The 19,057-nt window shown below is 41.5% G+C and overlaps 1 protein-coding gene across 3 annotated transcripts in view; it reads left to right on the top strand.

The window, feature by feature from the left end:
- LOC124066474 (adhesion G protein-coupled receptor A3) overlaps window positions 1–19,057 on the top strand; it is a 137,686-nt gene that overhangs the window by 97,073 nt on the left and 21,556 nt on the right. For all 3 annotated transcript variants that reach the window (XM_046402865.1, XM_046402864.1, XM_046402863.1), the window contains 2 exons: window positions 12,591–12,718; window positions 18,288–18,411. In XM_046402865.1, coding sequence (XP_046258821.1) covers window positions 12,591–12,718; window positions 18,288–18,411 — 252 coding nt within the window. The remainder of the gene's footprint in view (window positions 1–12,590; window positions 12,719–18,287; window positions 18,412–19,057) is intronic.

Raw genomic sequence — 19,057 nt, 5'->3', positions numbered from 1 at the left:
AAATTGCTCACTGCTTTAACTTATTGTTATTCAAATTATGTATGCTCCTCAGAAAAGTGTATGAAAGATTATAATAGTGCTGCTCACAGCAGAAGGGATTGCTGTGCTTAATGTGAGTATGGGTATGTAAAGAAAGTTAATAGGTTATTCGGTGGTGCTCACGGTTTTGATGTTGTTTGTGTACAGTCACTGATTAATTGGCAGCCAAAGCTGTGCTGCATTTTTTATGGAGAGTCAAACTGCTTGCTTGAAATGTGAAACTGTTCTTGCTGACACGCAGTCTTTATGAAAGATAATGATGTAGTCTCATTTTGATTTTATTTCCAAGTTGATGATTTTGGCACACATTTTCTCAAACAATTAGTCAGATATGAACACTTGGATGAGCTATAAATGAGGCTTTTTTATAGCATTTTTTTATAGCATTGCTGCGTGGACTCACATGCATCTGCTGCACTGTCTATGATTAGTCACAAATGATTAAAATGAAACAGGTCCTGCTTGTCCTTTTGTATGTGACAGGAAGCCATCTGACATATGTGATTCATATTCTAGAACACTGCTGGTGCACGCAGTCTCGACTGAACAGTACTGAAGCAAAGAAAAAAAAAAGAGAAGTTCATGTCATGGTGTGGCATCTGATCCAAAAGTGTCCATGTTCAAATGTCTGCCCCCATCCCCTCTCTCACCAGCTGCTCCCTGGTCGACAGTGCGACCCTCTCTGAACCCCAGAGACAGCTTGGTAGAAATGAGGGCATGCTGTGTGAACAGCCTCTCTCTCTGTCTCTCTGTCTTTCTCTTTCCCGCACTCTGCCTCTGTTTGAGTTTCTGTCACTGGCTTTCAATTGGTTTGCTGTATTTGTAAACTGCATTTAACTGAACCGGACAGAACCTCATTTGCACAGTGCTGGGCAGTCTAGACAAACACATTAAGAGTTGATTTTTTTCTCTATTAGGGAAGTGTGGAAAGTGATCCAGCCCTGTGGCTGGCTGGATGTTTGGCTGGCTGAATGTCTGTGTGTCCACCTCTGTTGTCAGCCAAGACAGCAGCTCCCAGAATGCACACCTCTGACCCTCCATTTCACTGCTGCTACAGCTGCCAGGCCCTGTTCAGCACAAGTATATCACCACAAAATCAGGAAAGGCAAAGTGTTAAAGGCAGTCATTTTCATAATTTACTTAAAAAAAAAAAAAAAAAAAAAAACTCTTGCAAGTGGTTTATTATACGTCATCGCCTTTTCTGCCACAGCCAGTCATGATCATTCTGATCTTTGACATTTAACCCCATGGCCTTCAGCTTTGCAAAAGAACATTCTTCTCTCCACCACACAGGGAGAGTACAGCCATGCCCTGCAGCTGCATCTTCTTTAGTCTACTGTAAGGGTGTGGAGCTGCTGCTGCTGCTGGTTGCTAAGCTTGTAATTAGGGAGCAGCTATTGATGCAATGTGGCCCACCGTACATTCTTCAGAAGAAGATAAGGACAACAAAATATGAGAAGTATGTCACTTTAAGGGGGGGTAGTAGCATAAGAGGTGAGGGGCCTATCACACACACACACACACAACACATATATATATATATATACACACATATCTCACTATGGGTGAGAGGCGGGGTTCACCCTGGACTGGTCGCCAGTCAGTCACGGGGCTGACACACGAAGAAAAACAACCACACATCTAGAGGCAATGTAGAGTAGCCAGTTAACCTAATGCGCATGTTTTTGGGACTGTGGCTGGAGTACCCAGAGAAAACCCACGCAGGCACAGGAAGAACATACAAACTCCGCACAGAAGTACTCAGAAATAAATTGATATATAAATATAAATTTCCAAAGAACACTGAATTATGAATACAATCCATGTAAAACTACAGATGGACAGATGACGATGTCACAAAGCTGACATATCAGGGGAAATATTGCTTTGAATAGGCCCCATGACAGCAGTCGATTGAAGGGACGAGGTTGAAGGAAAAAAAAAACTGCAGTAACCTGTAAGATAATTGAAACTCAAAAAGTCAACTCAAGTCATATTTCTGTGAAAATTAAGCCTAAAATAACGTATAAGTGCTTTACAGGCCCAAGGCAACAATGTGGAATTACTCTTCAAGCAACATAAAGAAAAATGCTCCCAGGAGAGTCTATCTAAAGAGAGATTCCTTCTCCTTGGACAGCTTGGTGTGCAAAAGCTGCAAGTGGAAAAATGACTTTTGAAAATAAGCAGAAAATTGTATCAGTAACACATGAGAGACCTGAGATGCAACAACAAATCACAATAAAATAACGTGATCTTGAAGTGTTAAATAGGAAGTCCAATTAACTTTAATTAAAATGAGTCCATGATAGATCAAATATTAGTCAGCAGCAACGTCACTCTGATGCATCTTAATAGAGATTGTTTTAAAAGGAAAACAAATTCTCTTTGGGTTTGTTATCATTGTTGAATGGTATGCATTCTCAAATGTTTGCTATGTGCCTTGGTATTAGCTTGTGTATTAGAGTATGTCAGAGTGGTGAAAATATTTGTGACTGAATGAATGAATTACACATCCGTCGACAGGCCTTTGTATCACTGTTTCAAATTCAAAGCTTGCTTGAAAATCTCATCTCTGAAATCCCATTCCTCACGGATGAGCAATGCGCTGTGATATCAAAGGTGAAAACTAATCTGAGGACTGAAATCCCCTCCTCTTTCACTGGCCTGACGCTTTGCCTTACAAATGGCCCTAATGAGATGCAAACATGTAAATTGCTGGCGGAGGAGATGGAGTGTCCACTTAGGTCTAAATGGCACAGATAGCACAACTGTCAGATGGTAAAATGGAACTGGGCTGAGATCACGGCAAGCAATCCGTAATCAAAAATGGAGGAAAATTGCCTTGTGGTTGGGGGATGGAGAGATGGGAGAGGAGGCTGAGGGAGAGATTGGAGTCAGACATACAGTAGCTTTCCTGGGCTGAAGGTGCAATGATTTATCTGTTCTCGTCTCTCATCTGTCTCCATAGTTTTTGTCTATATAATCACTCTTCATCTTGTTATCTCGCCTATCATTGCTTTTCATTGTTGTCCCTGCTGCAATCTGTTTTCTGTTAGATGGACTACATAACATATTCTTCATGCATTTATTCTTTGCATGGTTGACTGCATTCATTCAAGTGCAAAGCCCCCCCCCATTCTCTCGTAGCAGCTCTTTCTCAGGGGGATAAATGCCACCACAGTTTGAGAATATGGCAGCAACAGTCCAGCACCGGTTACACCTCCTGACAGCACTTCCGACAACATCTTGATAACACCATTGATTTTTTTCAAGCCTTTTGTTTTTGCTATTCAGGGAGATGGTGGCAAGACCCCTTACCTGCAAACATGCATTTCATTTCAAAAGGATGTGGTAACACTGTGCTTTCCGTGATGAACACAGTTGTTTTTTATGTAGTTAGCTAGCAAATAGAGGTGCTATTAGATGTTTGTACTGGAGACAGAGAAAGAGAATGTGAAAATGGTGGACAGCAACAGATGTGTGTGAGTGTGTGTGTGTGTAAGGGAGAGAGAGAGAGAGAGGGAGAGAGCTCAGTAAATGCACCAGCTTGCCACTGTTGAGCACCACACAGGCAAACGTAAGCTTATTTACACACTGAGACCTCCATTTCCAGAGAGCGATGCATTCTGTTAGAGAGGCTGTTTGCACTGTGTTGCTTGCAGAGTGTGGGTTTACAGTGCATCCTCTCTTTAAGTGTTAACAGAGCAGAACCAGTGGAGCGCTGCCCTAATCTCATCCGTTGTTACAGGGGGGAAAAATGGCATGTTTTTGTACAACGTATCAACCTGCAAGCGGACTAGTTGTGGACTGGTGTAATGTATGCTCCCCCTCTGTGTGCTGAACAGTGTGCCATCTCAGGGAGCTGAGAAAAGAGCGTGAGCAGTGTGTGTAAGAGGGCAGAGGTGTTAGTGGCATACGTGTGTGTGTGTGCTTCTGTGTCCATACCTGTTACTACTTGTATGTGTGTGTGTGTGTGTGTGTGTGAGCCTCCATTCATTGAGCATTCTGTAGAGATTGGAAAAGATGAGTCACCCCTGTCAGACACCACCAACTAGCCCTCTCTCTCTAATGCGCACATACGTACAAATACCGTGAGAGACTTGATGTTGCTGAGTGTTTTAGGCTTACTTATATATTCACTTCAAAACAGACTCATTCTTGTCTATTTGCTCAGTTTTTAAAGCCTAAATCATCTGTCTGGATTTACTTTTCTCGATTTACTTTTCTGAGGAGATAGAAGGTTTTCTCACAAATATGGATGGGTGGGGTTGTGGGTTGACTATAATGTTTGGAGTGAAAAATGTAGCTGAATGATTTCTGGGCATTTATTAAAGCATTAATACTTTGCTTTATGGCCACATGTCTGGTGATATAATTACATTTCCATCAACCTCAGCAGCTATGGTTAATGCTTATTAGCAAATGTTGGCATGCTAAGATGGTGATCATGGTAACCATTATTACCTTCGTAGCATGGTAACATTTTAATTGTGAGCATCGCTGATTCAGAGGTTAGTCTTTAGTTTAAAGCACACTGTGGAGCCTCACAGAGCCGTGAGCATGGCTGTATACTCAAAGTCCGGTCGGAGTACAAAAAAAACAAAAGAGTGATACAAAATTTATGCCAACTGATACTGACAGTCACCCTGCCGCCAACAGCATCGCACACTACAACTTTCAAAACAGTCATATTGAATTGAATATTGAATCAAACACTACTAGCTGTTTAAAATCATTTCTTCAAAATGTGCAACCTTAATAAAGATTGGATGTACTTCAGAACTGGTGTATTACACAGCGTCAGTTTTAGCTAAGTGTACCTAATAAACCAGCAAGTGAATGTATGTTCAATAAGGAGCATGAGAGGATTGGAATTCAATATTAGATTTAAATCTGATAAAATGCTACCGAAGCCCAGTCCTGCATGAGTTTTTGAGAAAAGCGGAGCTACTGGGCTGCTCCCAGTGGTCCGTGTGTTTAACTGTGTGAGTGTGAAAGGAGGCATGATGCTCGGCAGTTTTTTTCCAGATAAATAAAAGCCAAAGAAAGAAAGAGATTAGAGTCATTCAAGTGCCTCTGCCCTGTATTAAAAAGCAATCTTCTCCCTACTTTCACATTTGTTTGTATTGATTCACTCTGTTTATAGCAGACTTGAATATTCACGTCTCTTTGTTCCAGTTTTTTTTTTTGAGAGGAGGTTCCTACAATAAATTATGAGCTGGTAGGTTGAGCAGTGCACAAGGGTATTTTATTTGATAGTCACACTTAAAATATATCCAAAGAACAACATCCCAATCACAATAACTTATGTATAGGAATTTGAATAGCCTAAAGCTAAATACAACACGTTTAATCTGAGGCTTGAGAAATTAATGCTAATGAAACAATGCCCCCTTGATGTATGAGGAGATAGATACAGCATGACTGATATGTCTGAGCCTCAAATAACTGCACTCATCTAGAGGGGCTTCATCTTTTATGCTGAGCGAGGTTCCTCATCAGCTCATAATGTTTGTTGATTGGATGGATGTGTACTTGATTCCGCGTGATTTGATTACTCGTTTCACGGTGGGCCTCGTGTGCCTGCGCTGTTGAACATTCTCAGGGCGAGGTGCTGATTACGAGCAGGGCCGTATTTCAAATCTACGAGCTGAGTGACAACCACAAGGTACTGCTGAAACACTGATGACCTGCATTAATGGTGCATGACCGCTTTTCTGACTGTTGTCACGTCCGGAGGTTATAATGTCCCGCTGTCCTGTTCTGTCTCTCTCTGTTATCCAGTGGCGTATGGATGAGCCCAAGTGGGTTTGATTTGCACACTCACTCTGGTTCTGTTCCGGCATTCGCGCGACCACTCAAGGATGATAAAATACAGTGCTGGATGGGAGCTGGGAGCCCGCAGGCTGTTCACTAGAGGATTTTAATTTTGTTTTTCTCTCACTCCCTTTCTCTTCCCTCTCTCCCACAATGTTTGTGCATTCTTGCGTGCACCGATGTGATTACAACAGGGAAAGGAACACATTTGCAAGGACATATGTCACAGATCGACGTACAGAGTCTGCAGTTTCAGCAGCATCAATTAAAAGCAAAATGCATTCAATTTGCAAGAGTCAAAGAATTATTTGTATGTAGGTTCTACAGGTTGTGCGGCTCATCATCATCACCAGTCACCACGCCAAAACAAGATAGTGAGTTTGTAAGTCCTCTCAGATCAACAGTGTATTTGTCCCATTTTATATTGCAGGCTTGATAACCTTGCACCCGCTGTGCCTGTGCACTGAGATTATGGAACAAGTTTAATTGACTCTGGTAATCTGATTTTGGCATGGGGAGGGAGGATCCTGGATTAAAGTTGTAACTACAACACAAACAGGGGATCAGAGGCCTGTTTAGCTGCCCAGGCTAGGGGACAATGGAGGCATGTTCAGACGTTAACATGCCACTGCTAATCCACAATGGGCTAGACTAAGCTGCCCTGTATGTTAATATTGTTGCTTCTCTGTAATGAATTGTGTTGTCAGAAGGCTGGTCACATTGTCGTGCTGTATAGACACAGTAATAAAGTGGCCACGGTGCTGTGATGTAATAGCAGTAATGACAATGACTGGAGTGAAGGAATCACATTTGAGGCTGGCTACTATTGTCCTCAGCTGACATTCTGCTATTGGCTTCTGCAAGGAAGAGTACAACAGGGAAGAGCAATTCAGAGCACACTGCGAGCTGCGACAGTGCCTCATCACAGACATCAGTCATCATGACAGCCGGGTCAACAACGGAATTGCAACAGAGTTTACAGTCTGTATCGGTTGCACAGCACAGTGAGACCTATACATAACCTGAAATACACTGGAGTCAATGTAAAACTCGAACAAAGCAACAGTTATCAGACACAAATAAAATCCAGATTCATGTGTAAAAACATCAATCAAACCAAAAGAATCAAACCTGAATGTAATAATTTGTAGGCAGTCTGTGTTTACTGGCATTTGTTTTAAAAAGTGTTCTCAAGCCCATGTAGTGATACCTACCTACCTACAATCAGGTGTTTGATTAAGTGGTGAACCTCACCCCATCTTTGCTTGTGAACTCTCCCAGTCTTTTGTTGCCCTGTCCCAACATATATTTACAAAAGTCAATGAACTGATAAGGTAAAACGTCAAATACGTTGTCTTCGTACTGTTTTCAAATGGGTATTTGTTAGTATCTGTTGCTTTGTTTTATTCTTGTTATCAGGGATGGAGAAGAAAATCTGCATGTTTTAAAGAATAAAGAGGTGGATAATAAGAAAAGCTATGGCAACTGAGTGAGCTTTCGATGTTGTGCATTCATCTCACTCCAGCCATCTCTTCTGAATGCGCTGCAGCAGTTTGCCCCATATCACCCCAGGAGCACAAACGCTGCTTCTAGGAGCCATATGAACAATTTGTTCAGAGCACCCTGTAGTCTGCCCGGGCATTTTTCTTTAGGCCCATCCATCTGCTGAAAGGAACAGTCTCCCTTCATCCTTCTTCCTTTTTTTCTCTCTGTTCTCTCCCCCCACTTTGCCTGCTGTAAGGTCTTTTTTAACCTTTATTTGTCCAGTGGAGGGTTCTGCTGAGCATGCATGCTCTATTCCAGCTTTGCCCTTCTTCACTTTCATTCTGTGCTCTTGTATATGCTGCCCCATAAAATGGCAGTTCCTCTGCTGTCGGCCTCTGAGCAGCTGCTCAGCACCTTGCACAAAGGTACCTCTGTAGTGGCTGCTGAAGAAGAGTTGTTAGTCATTCACTTTCAGCCAGCCCGGTTCCTGCAACCAGCCAGCCAGCCAGTTTCTTCTCAAACCTCTAGGCTACTGCTGTCCTTCTTTGTCTGGTCTAGTCCACAAGCACTTCTGTGTGAAATGCTTGCTAGTCTCATGCAGCTGTCTTGTATAAGTTTTGTGATACTTCTGATTTTCTGTACTAGGACTGTCTTAATCATTATTTTATTTTGTTGTTGCTGTTTTTGATTACCTTATTAGCCGTTTGACATATATAATGTCAGAAAGTGGTTGAAAATGGTTGTCATGATATGCAAATGCCCTGTGTGACATCTTCACTATGCTTGCATTGTCAGATCAACAGCATAGAAAGCAAAGATATTCAAAATACAAACAGAGAAACGTAGCAGATACTGAAATTGAAGAAGCTGGCAGCTGGGAATGTGACAGTTATACACATGGTTCATGATTCATTTTTGTTGATCAACTAATTGATTTGCCTATGTATTGTGTGTCCCACATATGACTTCTGTAGGTTGTGATGGGGGTAACATGTTACATCTTTTTATGGGTGTAATGTCTTTTCAGAAACATCTTTTCTTATCCTGCCTTATTTGTACTTGCTAACTGCAAATAGAAGAGACTGAACCGTCACTGAAAGTGTTAATATTTCAGCAGTAAATCTAGATCTCAGCAGGTCCAGCGTGTGAATGCCCTGCCCTACTGTTCAGATATGAAGACCATTGTGCCTCTGGAGCTTTGGTCACAACTGACTTTTAGTTCTGCTATCAGCAGAACTAAAAGTCAGCTCAGCTGTGTTGTTAGTGTGTCTTTATTCAGCTGGGTGCTGGGAACTGTGCATTCTGCTGTTAGCAGGGCTTTTAGGCTTTAAATAGCTTTAAAATGTGTTTCAAGTGTGCAGCACACACAGCGAACAAAATTCCGAAATTAAGCGTACTCAAAACTGCCAGCATGCATATTTAAATTGCTTGATATTTGACTGTGGTGTAAGTGGGCCGTACTGTCCCTCAGTGCACTGTTTGACAGAGATGGAGGAGCTACTGGAAACTGGTAATGGTGAAAAGATTGTAGAAAGTGCTGTCCAAAATAAAATAAAGAGATACTGTAAAGTGTTCGAAATGCTGTGTCTAAAAGCTATTTTTAATGGTTTCAAACTGGCAAAAGCATACAGCGTCACAGCTCATTTGACATCTGTCAGCGCAGCTTTAACAATAAAAGTCTGTAAACTGCTTTTTAAAAATAAGACACCGGGACACAAGGATGGTTTTGTGAGTACACACTTCCAAGATGTGACGTCTCACAGATTTTGAAAATCGGAGCTCAACACTCAGCTGTGTGCTGCTGAGAAATGGTTAAAGACTCCAGAGACGAGAAGCTGACACTCTCAGCCAATGTTATAAGCCCAGTGATGATGATAATGTGTCCCATGGGAGTGTTTGACTTCCTCCCTCACACCTAAAGCACCTAAAGCCATTTAACTATAGTTGCTGTCAGTCGGCATGTTAGAATCACATTGAACTGCTCAATATGTCTGAGCCTGGTTTTATTTTTGTAGATGAAGTAACTGATTCCCAGGGACACTTTTTCTTTTCGACCTTTCGTTAAGTTGATGTTTGTCTGAGGTTATTTTTCATAATCTAAACTCCTGTGAAGTCTTATTAGCTCTTTAAGCACATAAATCAGCTTATTGACTTCAAAACTTAATTTCAGCAGGATTTCTTGCTGATGCTTCAGGCCATCATGTTTTCTGTTTTTTGGGCTTTTTTTCAGCATCATCAATTTATTGAGCTGTAATTAACACCAGTTTTCATTGTCCTTCCATGACATCGCTCTGAGGACAAATACAAACTTAATGATTCCCTGTAAATCTTTAGCTACCAAATTATGTTAAGTTGTTTGTGGATATTTGTTGAATAAATTTGTCATGTTTTCTCCTGAAAGGGCTACTCTCTCACTGTTCCTTCACTGTTCTTTCTTATTTTTTTTTACTTCCTCTGTCTATTTGCTATTCTGCTCCCAAAATGACGGTACATTTTATTACTCAGGTCTAATTGCAGATCCCTCTCCAGCTCTTCTGCCATCTCTACCTCTTGTTATTTTTGAAACTCTGGCGAAGCTACAAGCTGCAAAGTCATGAAATTTTGTATTTATAAAGACCAGTGATTCTGCAGATTTTTCTTCCATCCTTTTCAAAGTTGGCAGGAATACTTTTGCAGCGATATAACTGTCAGTATGACAGCTGCTCTAATCAGTAGTTCTCTATGGAACACATAGCCACATGTATGTGAAGATATACATGCCAAGCAGCTGATAATTAGCAAATGTTTCTCACAGACTCACAGGGTAACTGTGGTGATAGACTTTTGTCTTTACTTTCAACTACTTCAGTCTGCTCACCTTGCTTTCCTTTTCATTTCTCTCTTCCCCATCTACATCTCCTGTCTCTGACTGCCCCGCCTCTTTCTCTTCTAAAATGCTGTCTCTGCTGTATCTGTTCTCTTTGACTTTCTACGTCAGCAGGATGAAGGACTTGTGTCTTGGTCCCTCCTGTAAATATCTCTGTCTCTCTGTTTCTCTACAGAGCGTGTGCAGTTGTCAGTAGATGGGAGGCGTAGAGTGAGGGGGCAATGTCCACTAATTAATCGACTCTTTTGGACTGATGAAAAATAAATACAGAAAATGTTGTTAATAAACCTGTGCATTCATCCAGCTTAAGTCTATGTGTGTGAAACATGTGCATGTGAGAGATAAATGAATGCATGAGAAACCCCATTATCACTCTGCAATTCCCCTCTGCTCTGTGCTCTCTTTTAGCATCTTTCAGCTTAATGTTTTGCTTTTTCAGACCCCATATTTGCTGTTTTCCAGAAGCAGCACAAGCAGCAGGTAGCTGTTTTCAGCAGAAGGTTTTGATAAATCCAGTGTACGCTGCTGTTAGCACTAAACAACAGACAGCAAATGATCAGCTAGTTAGAGAAGAAAGTGGAGCATTTAGCAGTGAAATGAGAGCGAATATTGAGCTATTCATCAGGTGGATGCAGGCACGATGATCAGTGTTAATGCTGCTCAGTGTGTGCTGAATGTCCAGCCAAAATTTGATAAATGATTCAAAGTATGAATGATAGATGCAAGTTATACTACCTTGCTGAGCCGCTCGTCCGATTAATTAGCTTTCTCCTGTTGTTTCTGTTAATTTCCTTTGGGTGCCTCAATTTCCTCTAATAATCCAAAGACAGCACATTGGCTGATTTTTCAGTCATGATTCTTAGTAATTTTTGAAATAGTGGGCCCTTCATTTCAGAATTAATCAAAAGCAGGCCTCTCATTGCTTTTGTCGGCTGAAATTACACTTTGCTCGAACAGATTTTACCACATGTAGCTAGCTAACTAATTAAGACATTTTCATGTTTCTGTTTTAAATGAGAGCTTTGTGAAATCTTGTACGATAGTTGGGCATTCAAGCATTGAATGGAGGGACGGATGGATGGATGGATGGATGGATGGATGGGAAACTGTTTTAGTGCATTGGAAGTGATGGATTAGTTGTTTCAGTTTATACTAAATAAAAGATATGTGTACAAATACTGAATCTTCAGTGATTGACAATCCAAGGAAAGAACTGATCTCTTTGTTGTAGCACAAAAATATAAGATCGATGACTGGTTACACCTCAAAAACAGCTTTCACTTCCCATTTCATTTTTCCTCCAATACAGGAAAGGCTTTATTAGGCTCAGTGATGAGGGTTGTGCTGAGTGGTGGTAGACTGTCCTGTTCAACATCTCCCCAGTGTCCTGTCCTGTAAACCTTTTATTCCATCACGGGCCACTACTTTACAACTGTGCTTATAAATGCACAGTTGAAGGTCAAGACCCCTCACAGGCCCCAACAGGCTCGTCGGCCTTTTGGATAAACACGGAGAGTGAATATCCCACTTGGCTACTCACCGAGACAATGATGGAGTCAGACAGCGTGTATGTGGATCACTGTGGCAGACACAAACTCGCACTGAGCTGGCGGGGTTATGGAGATAAGGTGCGCTTTATTTGGCAACGTCAACACGATGGAGCCTAAATCGTGACGTAACTGTTGGCTACACGCAGGGCGAGAGCAGCGGTGTGCATGTGACATGGGTGTACAGATTTTCCAACAGCTTGTTTTGCCTCTTAATACAACCGATCAGAGGATTACAAATGCAGCAGTAAATTGAATCGGTAAAAGTTTAAGCTGTTGCTGTCAAAATATTTGCTGGAAGAGTTGAAGAAGTTCATCTGGTAGAATATATTTCCAAGCAAATTGACTGTGATGTCAATAAGGCCATAATGAGCGTCTGTTAACATTGTGTCTCTTAGAGACACAAAAAGCGACTTAACATTATTTTTCTGCCTGGCTGCCATCCATTTTTTGATTTTCCTTTTATGTTGGCAGACTATGGAAGCTTATACTATTGTTGGCTAAGAGTGTCTGCTAGATGCCTGAAATGCAAAATGTAAATGCAGGAGGGGAAATATTCACTCGACGGGGTTGTTACTCTTTTATGCTGATTTGGACGGCTTTCTAACTCGAAGACATTTCCTTGACATTCATTTGTATTTTGTTCGCATATCTCATTGGCGCAGTATACTGTGCCTATGCATATGCGGAGCTCATAATCTTCGTCTTCAGGTGGATTGTCACAAATGCTGCCACTGTGCGGGCCTAGTTCTTGCCCATTGATTATTTTTATGACACTGTATTCATGATGACTTTTGCCTGATCCCCAGTTGTTCTCTCTCTTTTTTATGCCTTAGGATCTGAAGAAGGTGCTGTCTTTCCCCCCGTACCCTGGGGAGTTTTTGCACCCGGTCGTGTATGCCTGCACGGCGGTCATGTTGCTCTGCCTCTTCGCCTCCATCATCACGTACATAGTGCACCACAGGTAAGAAGAGAGCACCACCTCAGTTCTGTCCTGTACATTTAAACCTGAAGCTGCTCCAGCCCGTTACACCTTAATTTAAAATCACAGGTATTAACTTCATTTCTACATCCGGACGCTTATGTAATCTCTTCATTTCTCACCTTTTTTCCTTCATGGTTTTGGATTTGTTTTTGAGTACTCTCTCACCGACCCTGCTGACTGTGGTGTGAGTCAGATGCTTTAGGCTGGAGTAAAGCACTGCAGCCTGGTTGATTAAGAGGATCTAAAACACACATGCTGATGTGTGCTTCAGACAGAAATGTTTGCTTCTTGTGGAATTCTAAGTGGTACTCAGGCCACCTTTGTTCCTTGTATTGCATTTGGAGATAAGGAACGCAGCATGTGGCTCTTGTGGTTTGACACCGTGGCATCCGTCTGCTCTTCTTAGGTTCATCTGCAGTGGATGCTGTTATTAAAGCAGGGGGGGCGCCTGACTGTCGTCTTATTTCAGCACAACAATTCATCATCTATTGTTGTTGCAGAGCATCAGTCACTTTATCATGTCTGTGGCATTAATGTGATATTATTGTAATAGCTCTCTATCTATTTTAATACAATGGAAAAATGTCTCAGCTGCCTCTTTTTCAAAAAATATTGTTTTATTCTAAGAGTAACACAGTTAACTGACATTTTCTCGACAGATTTTTTATTTTATTTATGTTTTCCCATCTCGACTGTGACTGAAGCAGAAAATGTATGAAACTGTGAACGTGCTGCGGCACTTGCAGTTTGCATCCATCTGTGTCACCTTCTGCAGTCAGACAGTGATGACAGCATCTGGGGCTCCAAACAGCAGCATCACTTACTGTCGTCTGGCACCACAATATTGACTGAAGGCAAAATTGAAAGCTGCAATACAGACAGGAGCAATTTCAAAATTGCAGGAGATTGAGATTTTTGATTCAAGTGAAATGTCAACATACAACACTGGATGTTCTGCTGTTCTTGTGCAGAATTAATGGCCTAAAAATTATATAATAATCATTGTTGAAAAGCAAAAGCAAGCCAGGATTCACAGGGTTTAAAGATATATTAATAGGAATGAAGTAAAAAAAAAAAAATTCTTATGTCCATACTTACTTGAGTAACCACAGTAGTTGTGAATTTTTTGTTTTTGGCAAATTGCAAATGTTCTTTGTTAGACCTTTCTTTTATTCCAGTGTCTTGATAATATTTTTTTTAAACTAACTAATCCATAACTGGAGTTGATGATGCACCTGTGAGCATGGCAGAGATTGATCAGAAATGGTGTTTATATCCAGTAGTATGCCAGTTTATCCACCTAGTGCTCAATTTGGCTTATCCAGCTTTCTCAGACCTAGAGTAAAGGCTTTCGCAGGATTCTGAATCCATGATAAATAACATGTTTGCATAGGTAAAGCCTAACTAGGATATTTCTGCAAACGCACCCATTCATCACAAAGTGCTTCTTGAAGCAAAAAGATATTAATTCCGGTCCAAACTGGAGTGGTAACAAGCCCATGTTTAAGATATGAAACCAGAGTTTTTGTCTGTCACACACAGGGGAATGTTAGCAGATTGTTCTTTCAGCTGTGCACACATTAACAAACTCCAATATGTCCTCGTCCCTCACACCTCCTTTTCGGCACTCGCCAGCCCTAAAACACATCTCTGCTTAGTAACACTCGAGTTGTGTAGTATCACTCCAGCTGACTGACAGTATCTAAGCTGTGAAGCAGAGGGACAGCGTGTTAAATGGGCAGAGTGCGAGGGAGGCTGCTCAAGGATAGACACAGCGGACTGTGCACGTTTGAATTTGTCACCTTCTCAATCCAGCTCACTAACAGAAACGCACATGCATAAATACATGCATACAGTATGTGCTGTTGCTTTTTCCTCCACCAGCAAGAAAAGGCAAGAGAGAATCTATGATTACGGGTGCAACGCTTAAGCAAGATGTTTGAGCCTAGTAAAAACATACTGTACCAGTGTTAGTGGTATCTCGTCTTTGAAAACCAAAATACTTTGAACCCAATTGGCGCACTTTGCTTCTGAAGTATTCACTGAGTTATAGCTCCGTCAACACAGTTGTGCTGTGAAAAAGGAAACTCAGTATCTTCTTTTGCTGATTACATTATATTGATTGATTATGGGAACTGTTAAAAGCACATACAGTATGACATTCCAACAGAGCAAATGGACCACAGTATAAAGACAAAATATATATAATATATTTAAAATATATAATTTACCGGGCGGCACGGTGGTGCAATGGTTAGCACTGTCGCCTCATAGCAACACAGTTCCAGAATCCCGGTCTGGGCCCTTCTATGTGGAGTTTGCATGTTCTCCCTGTGCCTGCGTGGGTTTTCTCCGGGTACTCCGGCTTCCTCCCACAATACCAAAAACATGCACATTAGGTTAATTGGCTTCTCTACATTGCCCCTAGGTGTGAGTGTGAGAGTGTGTGGTTGTTTGTCTTTGTGTGTTGGCCCTGCGATTGACTGGCGACCAGTCCAGGGTGAACCCCACCTCTCACCCGTAGTCAGCTGGGATAGGCTCCAGCTCCCCCGCGACCCTGACGGGTAAGCGGTATAGAAAATGGATGGATGGATATATAATTTACCTGTTTACGTCAGGTAAAGCGTGGTGGCAATCTTGGTGGAAAAATCAGGGAGTGCACAGAAAAAGAAAATTGATGAACTTTTAGTGTTTTACACTAGCCACACATTTTGTGACAGGAGTGAGGATTGAGTTTCGTAATTAAAGGGAGTGGTTAATATTGGCTACCAACCTGTGTGTTGCCTGATTATGTTTAGTGAAAATTATTGGACATAAGAACCAAAACAAGAAAAAAGCTGGGTGATAATTCAGCTATATCATTTGCCAGCTTTTATTGGAATCATATGACTATATGTTGTTTTAAAATTAATAATAGACAACCAGCAATATAGCATTGAACAGATCCCCTTTGTACCAAGACAGCTGACTCATGGGGACATGGACACAGGACCTCTCCGGGTGTGCTGTGGTGTCTGGCCACAGGGCGTTGGCCGCTAATCCTCTGTTGTGTGGTGGGGCTTCCATGGATAGCAGATTGTTTCGCTCTGCTGGCAGAGTGCCATACTGGTGCGTGGTGCATGTCAAAGTGGCAGCCGCATGAATGCCAGGACCCAAAGTTTCCAAACAGAACATTGCATTGTAACACAACAACCAATGTTATTCACTTCACTTGTCAGTGGTTATGATATTGTGATTGATCAGTTTATTGGTGTTGGGACTGTTTTTATGTTGTTATTGCACTCCATTCTCCATCATACTTAGCATGAAACCACTTCTATTTCTTCATTTAACAGCATTGCTACCTATGGTTTATGGGATTTGTCAGCATGTTTGGAACGTGTGTTCAACCAATGAAATGGCTTGGCTTAAACTACCCATTGTATAATGTGTCATATTATACTGTCCATAGCTATATTGTCCAATACAGTTGGCTCAGCACTGGGTGTAGGGTGAAGAGCAGATGCAGAGGACCACCACACACACACACACACACACACACACACACACACACTCAGAGAGATGGGGATATGGAGGGTTGCCAGGTTAATGTACTTGACCCAATGAAAACCCAAAGCCGAGCCTATGAAAACCCCCTTCCAGGGAGGCCAGGAGCCATCCTGATTTATAGCCTCTTTGCTGGATGGAGTTCAGTGCTGGGACCGCAGCAGAGGCATCGACAACAGCAGCTTTAACTCTCCCTCCCCTTAGACAGAGCAGTGAAGCCCGGCTCCAGACACGCCTCATAGCTCACTGCTGAGCCACTGCTTCATCTACAGTTGGCTCACGTGCAGCCGGGGCTCCGCTCCTCCATTTTGGGGAGCAGAGATTTCCAGCACAGGGTTATATAATTTCAAATGGTGACAGTGACTGTATGGATGAAAAGGAAGGGGCTGACACTGGAAAGTAATTAAACAAATCGATGGTCTGTTAATTCACACAGTCTGACAAGTATGTTAGTATTGTCTGACCTATTTAGTTTATTCTCCAACAGCTGGATGGAAATGGTAATGTGGGTTAAGTGCCCTGCCCAAGGCTGTGTAACCCCTCAGCTGATACCATATTTCACAAAGCGGATGCGAGTGCATAGTTTTACATTGTGAAAGCTTGAATTGGCCAAGCCAACGGGAAGCAATCTCTTTTTATTTCATCATCAAACCAGCGGAGTGATTCCTATTTGTGTTCCTATACCACCACATGTACTGTATGTGTGAAAGTGGGTTAAAGGGCTGTGTGGGAAGGTTGTATGCTAAATAACACACCGAGTTCTTGCTAAGAATCTGTGAATAGTTCTTTGCCTGAGGTCCATCGTTCTAAAATTAAACAGTGTTACCATTTTGTCAACTGAGGATTTAGATTATTTCTAACCTGTTTTATACTACTGTGTCTCTTGCTATGTACATGTAGGGTTCGACCTCTTAAATTTTATGCTTTTCATTTTTCTATTACTTGGTTTTGTGAATATTTTAGACAACATTCCTGTAAATTCTAGTCCTCTGAAAATTCATCCAAAATTAGCTTAAAAGCAGTAACGTCTCTGTCACTGAATCTAGCGTGTGGCATCGATCTTTTGAATGCGTTGCTTTAGCTTTATTGAGGAAGTCTGACATGGAAACTATTGCTGAGTAGTCCTGTCCACACAAAAACAAAATGATTGATACGATATTTAAATTGTAGTGCCTCAATGTAGTCATGCACTTGTGCCATATGGGCATCATTGCTGTGAAAATGTGTGTTCCTGCATTGCAGCTGGTGCTGTTGTGTTTTACAGTGTTTTCTACAATGTTAACACTGTTGCAGTACCACAGTGCCATACAGTTAGCTCGTAAGAGTAAATGGGATTAGACCATGAGTGCTACGTGCATGATTGACAATATTAACAAGAAAAGGTACCTACTACAATTCCACGAGTTGATTTTTTTAAAGAAGCTCCCTGTTGAAATGTTCAAGTGTCTTCAGTCAGACATAAACCCCAAAGTTACTCTAAAAAACTAGAATTGTGCTCGTGAAGCAGAAGTTATGGTGAAAATACAATGTGGTTCTGTTTGATGTGTTAACAATCCTTTCACAGTTAGATCTGCTAAACGTTTTGTCTTGACTTCTTGTTAGATGAATGGAATGATGTTGACTCTGTGAATCATTGCTTTTTAAAATTTAGCCAAGGTTACAATGTTTTGAGCGTACTTGAAGATATTCTGTTATTCAGTGCATGTATTGGCAGTGGAGTATGTAATAGCTTGTTTGCTCTACTCAAACTCTATGAGTAGCATTTCCCAGGCTCTCTGTGGTTGTTAATCTACATGGCAGTAGCAAAGAAAAGGGCAATTTATGCAGACCTTGTAAAAGACTGGCCTAAATCATACTCAGAGTGACTGATGGGCCGCGTACTTGGAAAACTGAATATCAATGAGATTTTACTTACTTTATATATTTTTATGATAGATCACAAAACACCGTGGAGTATGGTATGCACCTACTAATTTGTTTGATTCTTGATCTTTTTTGGCAGCGCAATCCGCATCAGTCGGAAGGGATGGCATATGCTTCTCAACTTCTGTTTCCACACGGCTCTGACCTTTGCTGTGTTTGCCGGCGGCATCAATCGAATCAAATACCCCATCATCTGTCAAGCAGTAAGTGCATTCCCTTTTCATTCACCTCACTCTCAAAGCTTTCCAGAAAATTGATTATGAATGTCTGTTCAGGTGATGACCCTGAGTACAGCATGTGGACATATACAAACCCAGTCTTATGTGTCTTTCACGCTTCAGCTGCATGTGTGACCTGGTCACTCTTTTAGGCATGTGTTGACAAAAGTCCTGATGATTTTCCATCATGAATGAACTTATTTTCTGTCCCTCAGTTGTCTGTCTGTGTCCACTTTGACTGACTAGGGTTGTTGGTAGGTGTTATCACCAAAATTTATTTTTGCTGACATTTTGGAAAGTCATTACAATTCTGTACAAATATATTTCTCTGTGGGACCTTGCAGTTACCACATCGTTGTTCACAGCTATTGAAATATTTTTTATTTGGAATATTCCTCTGCCATATGGGATTAAACAGAAATAAAAAGATTTCAATCATCACACTTACATCACACACATGTTTTGTCTGAAGGTGATCGACAAAGGACTAATGGTGTCTCGTGTCCACAGCTTGCAGACGATAGTTTCAGTACTCAGTTTTCTCACCAAACCGTGTCCACAGTTGAGGATTAGCCCCCTTTTTTTATACATACACGTGGTATGGCTAAGTCAGTCTGGTCTGAAATACCTC

The sequence above is a fragment of the Scatophagus argus genome, chromosome 10 (genome assembly GCF_020382885.2).
Source record: "Scatophagus argus isolate fScaArg1 chromosome 10, fScaArg1.pri, whole genome shotgun sequence".
Lineage (NCBI taxonomy): Eukaryota > Metazoa > Chordata > Actinopteri > Scatophagidae > Scatophagus > Scatophagus argus.
The sequence above is the reverse complement of the archived record's forward strand: the minus strand, read 5'-3'. Positions and strand labels throughout refer to the sequence as shown.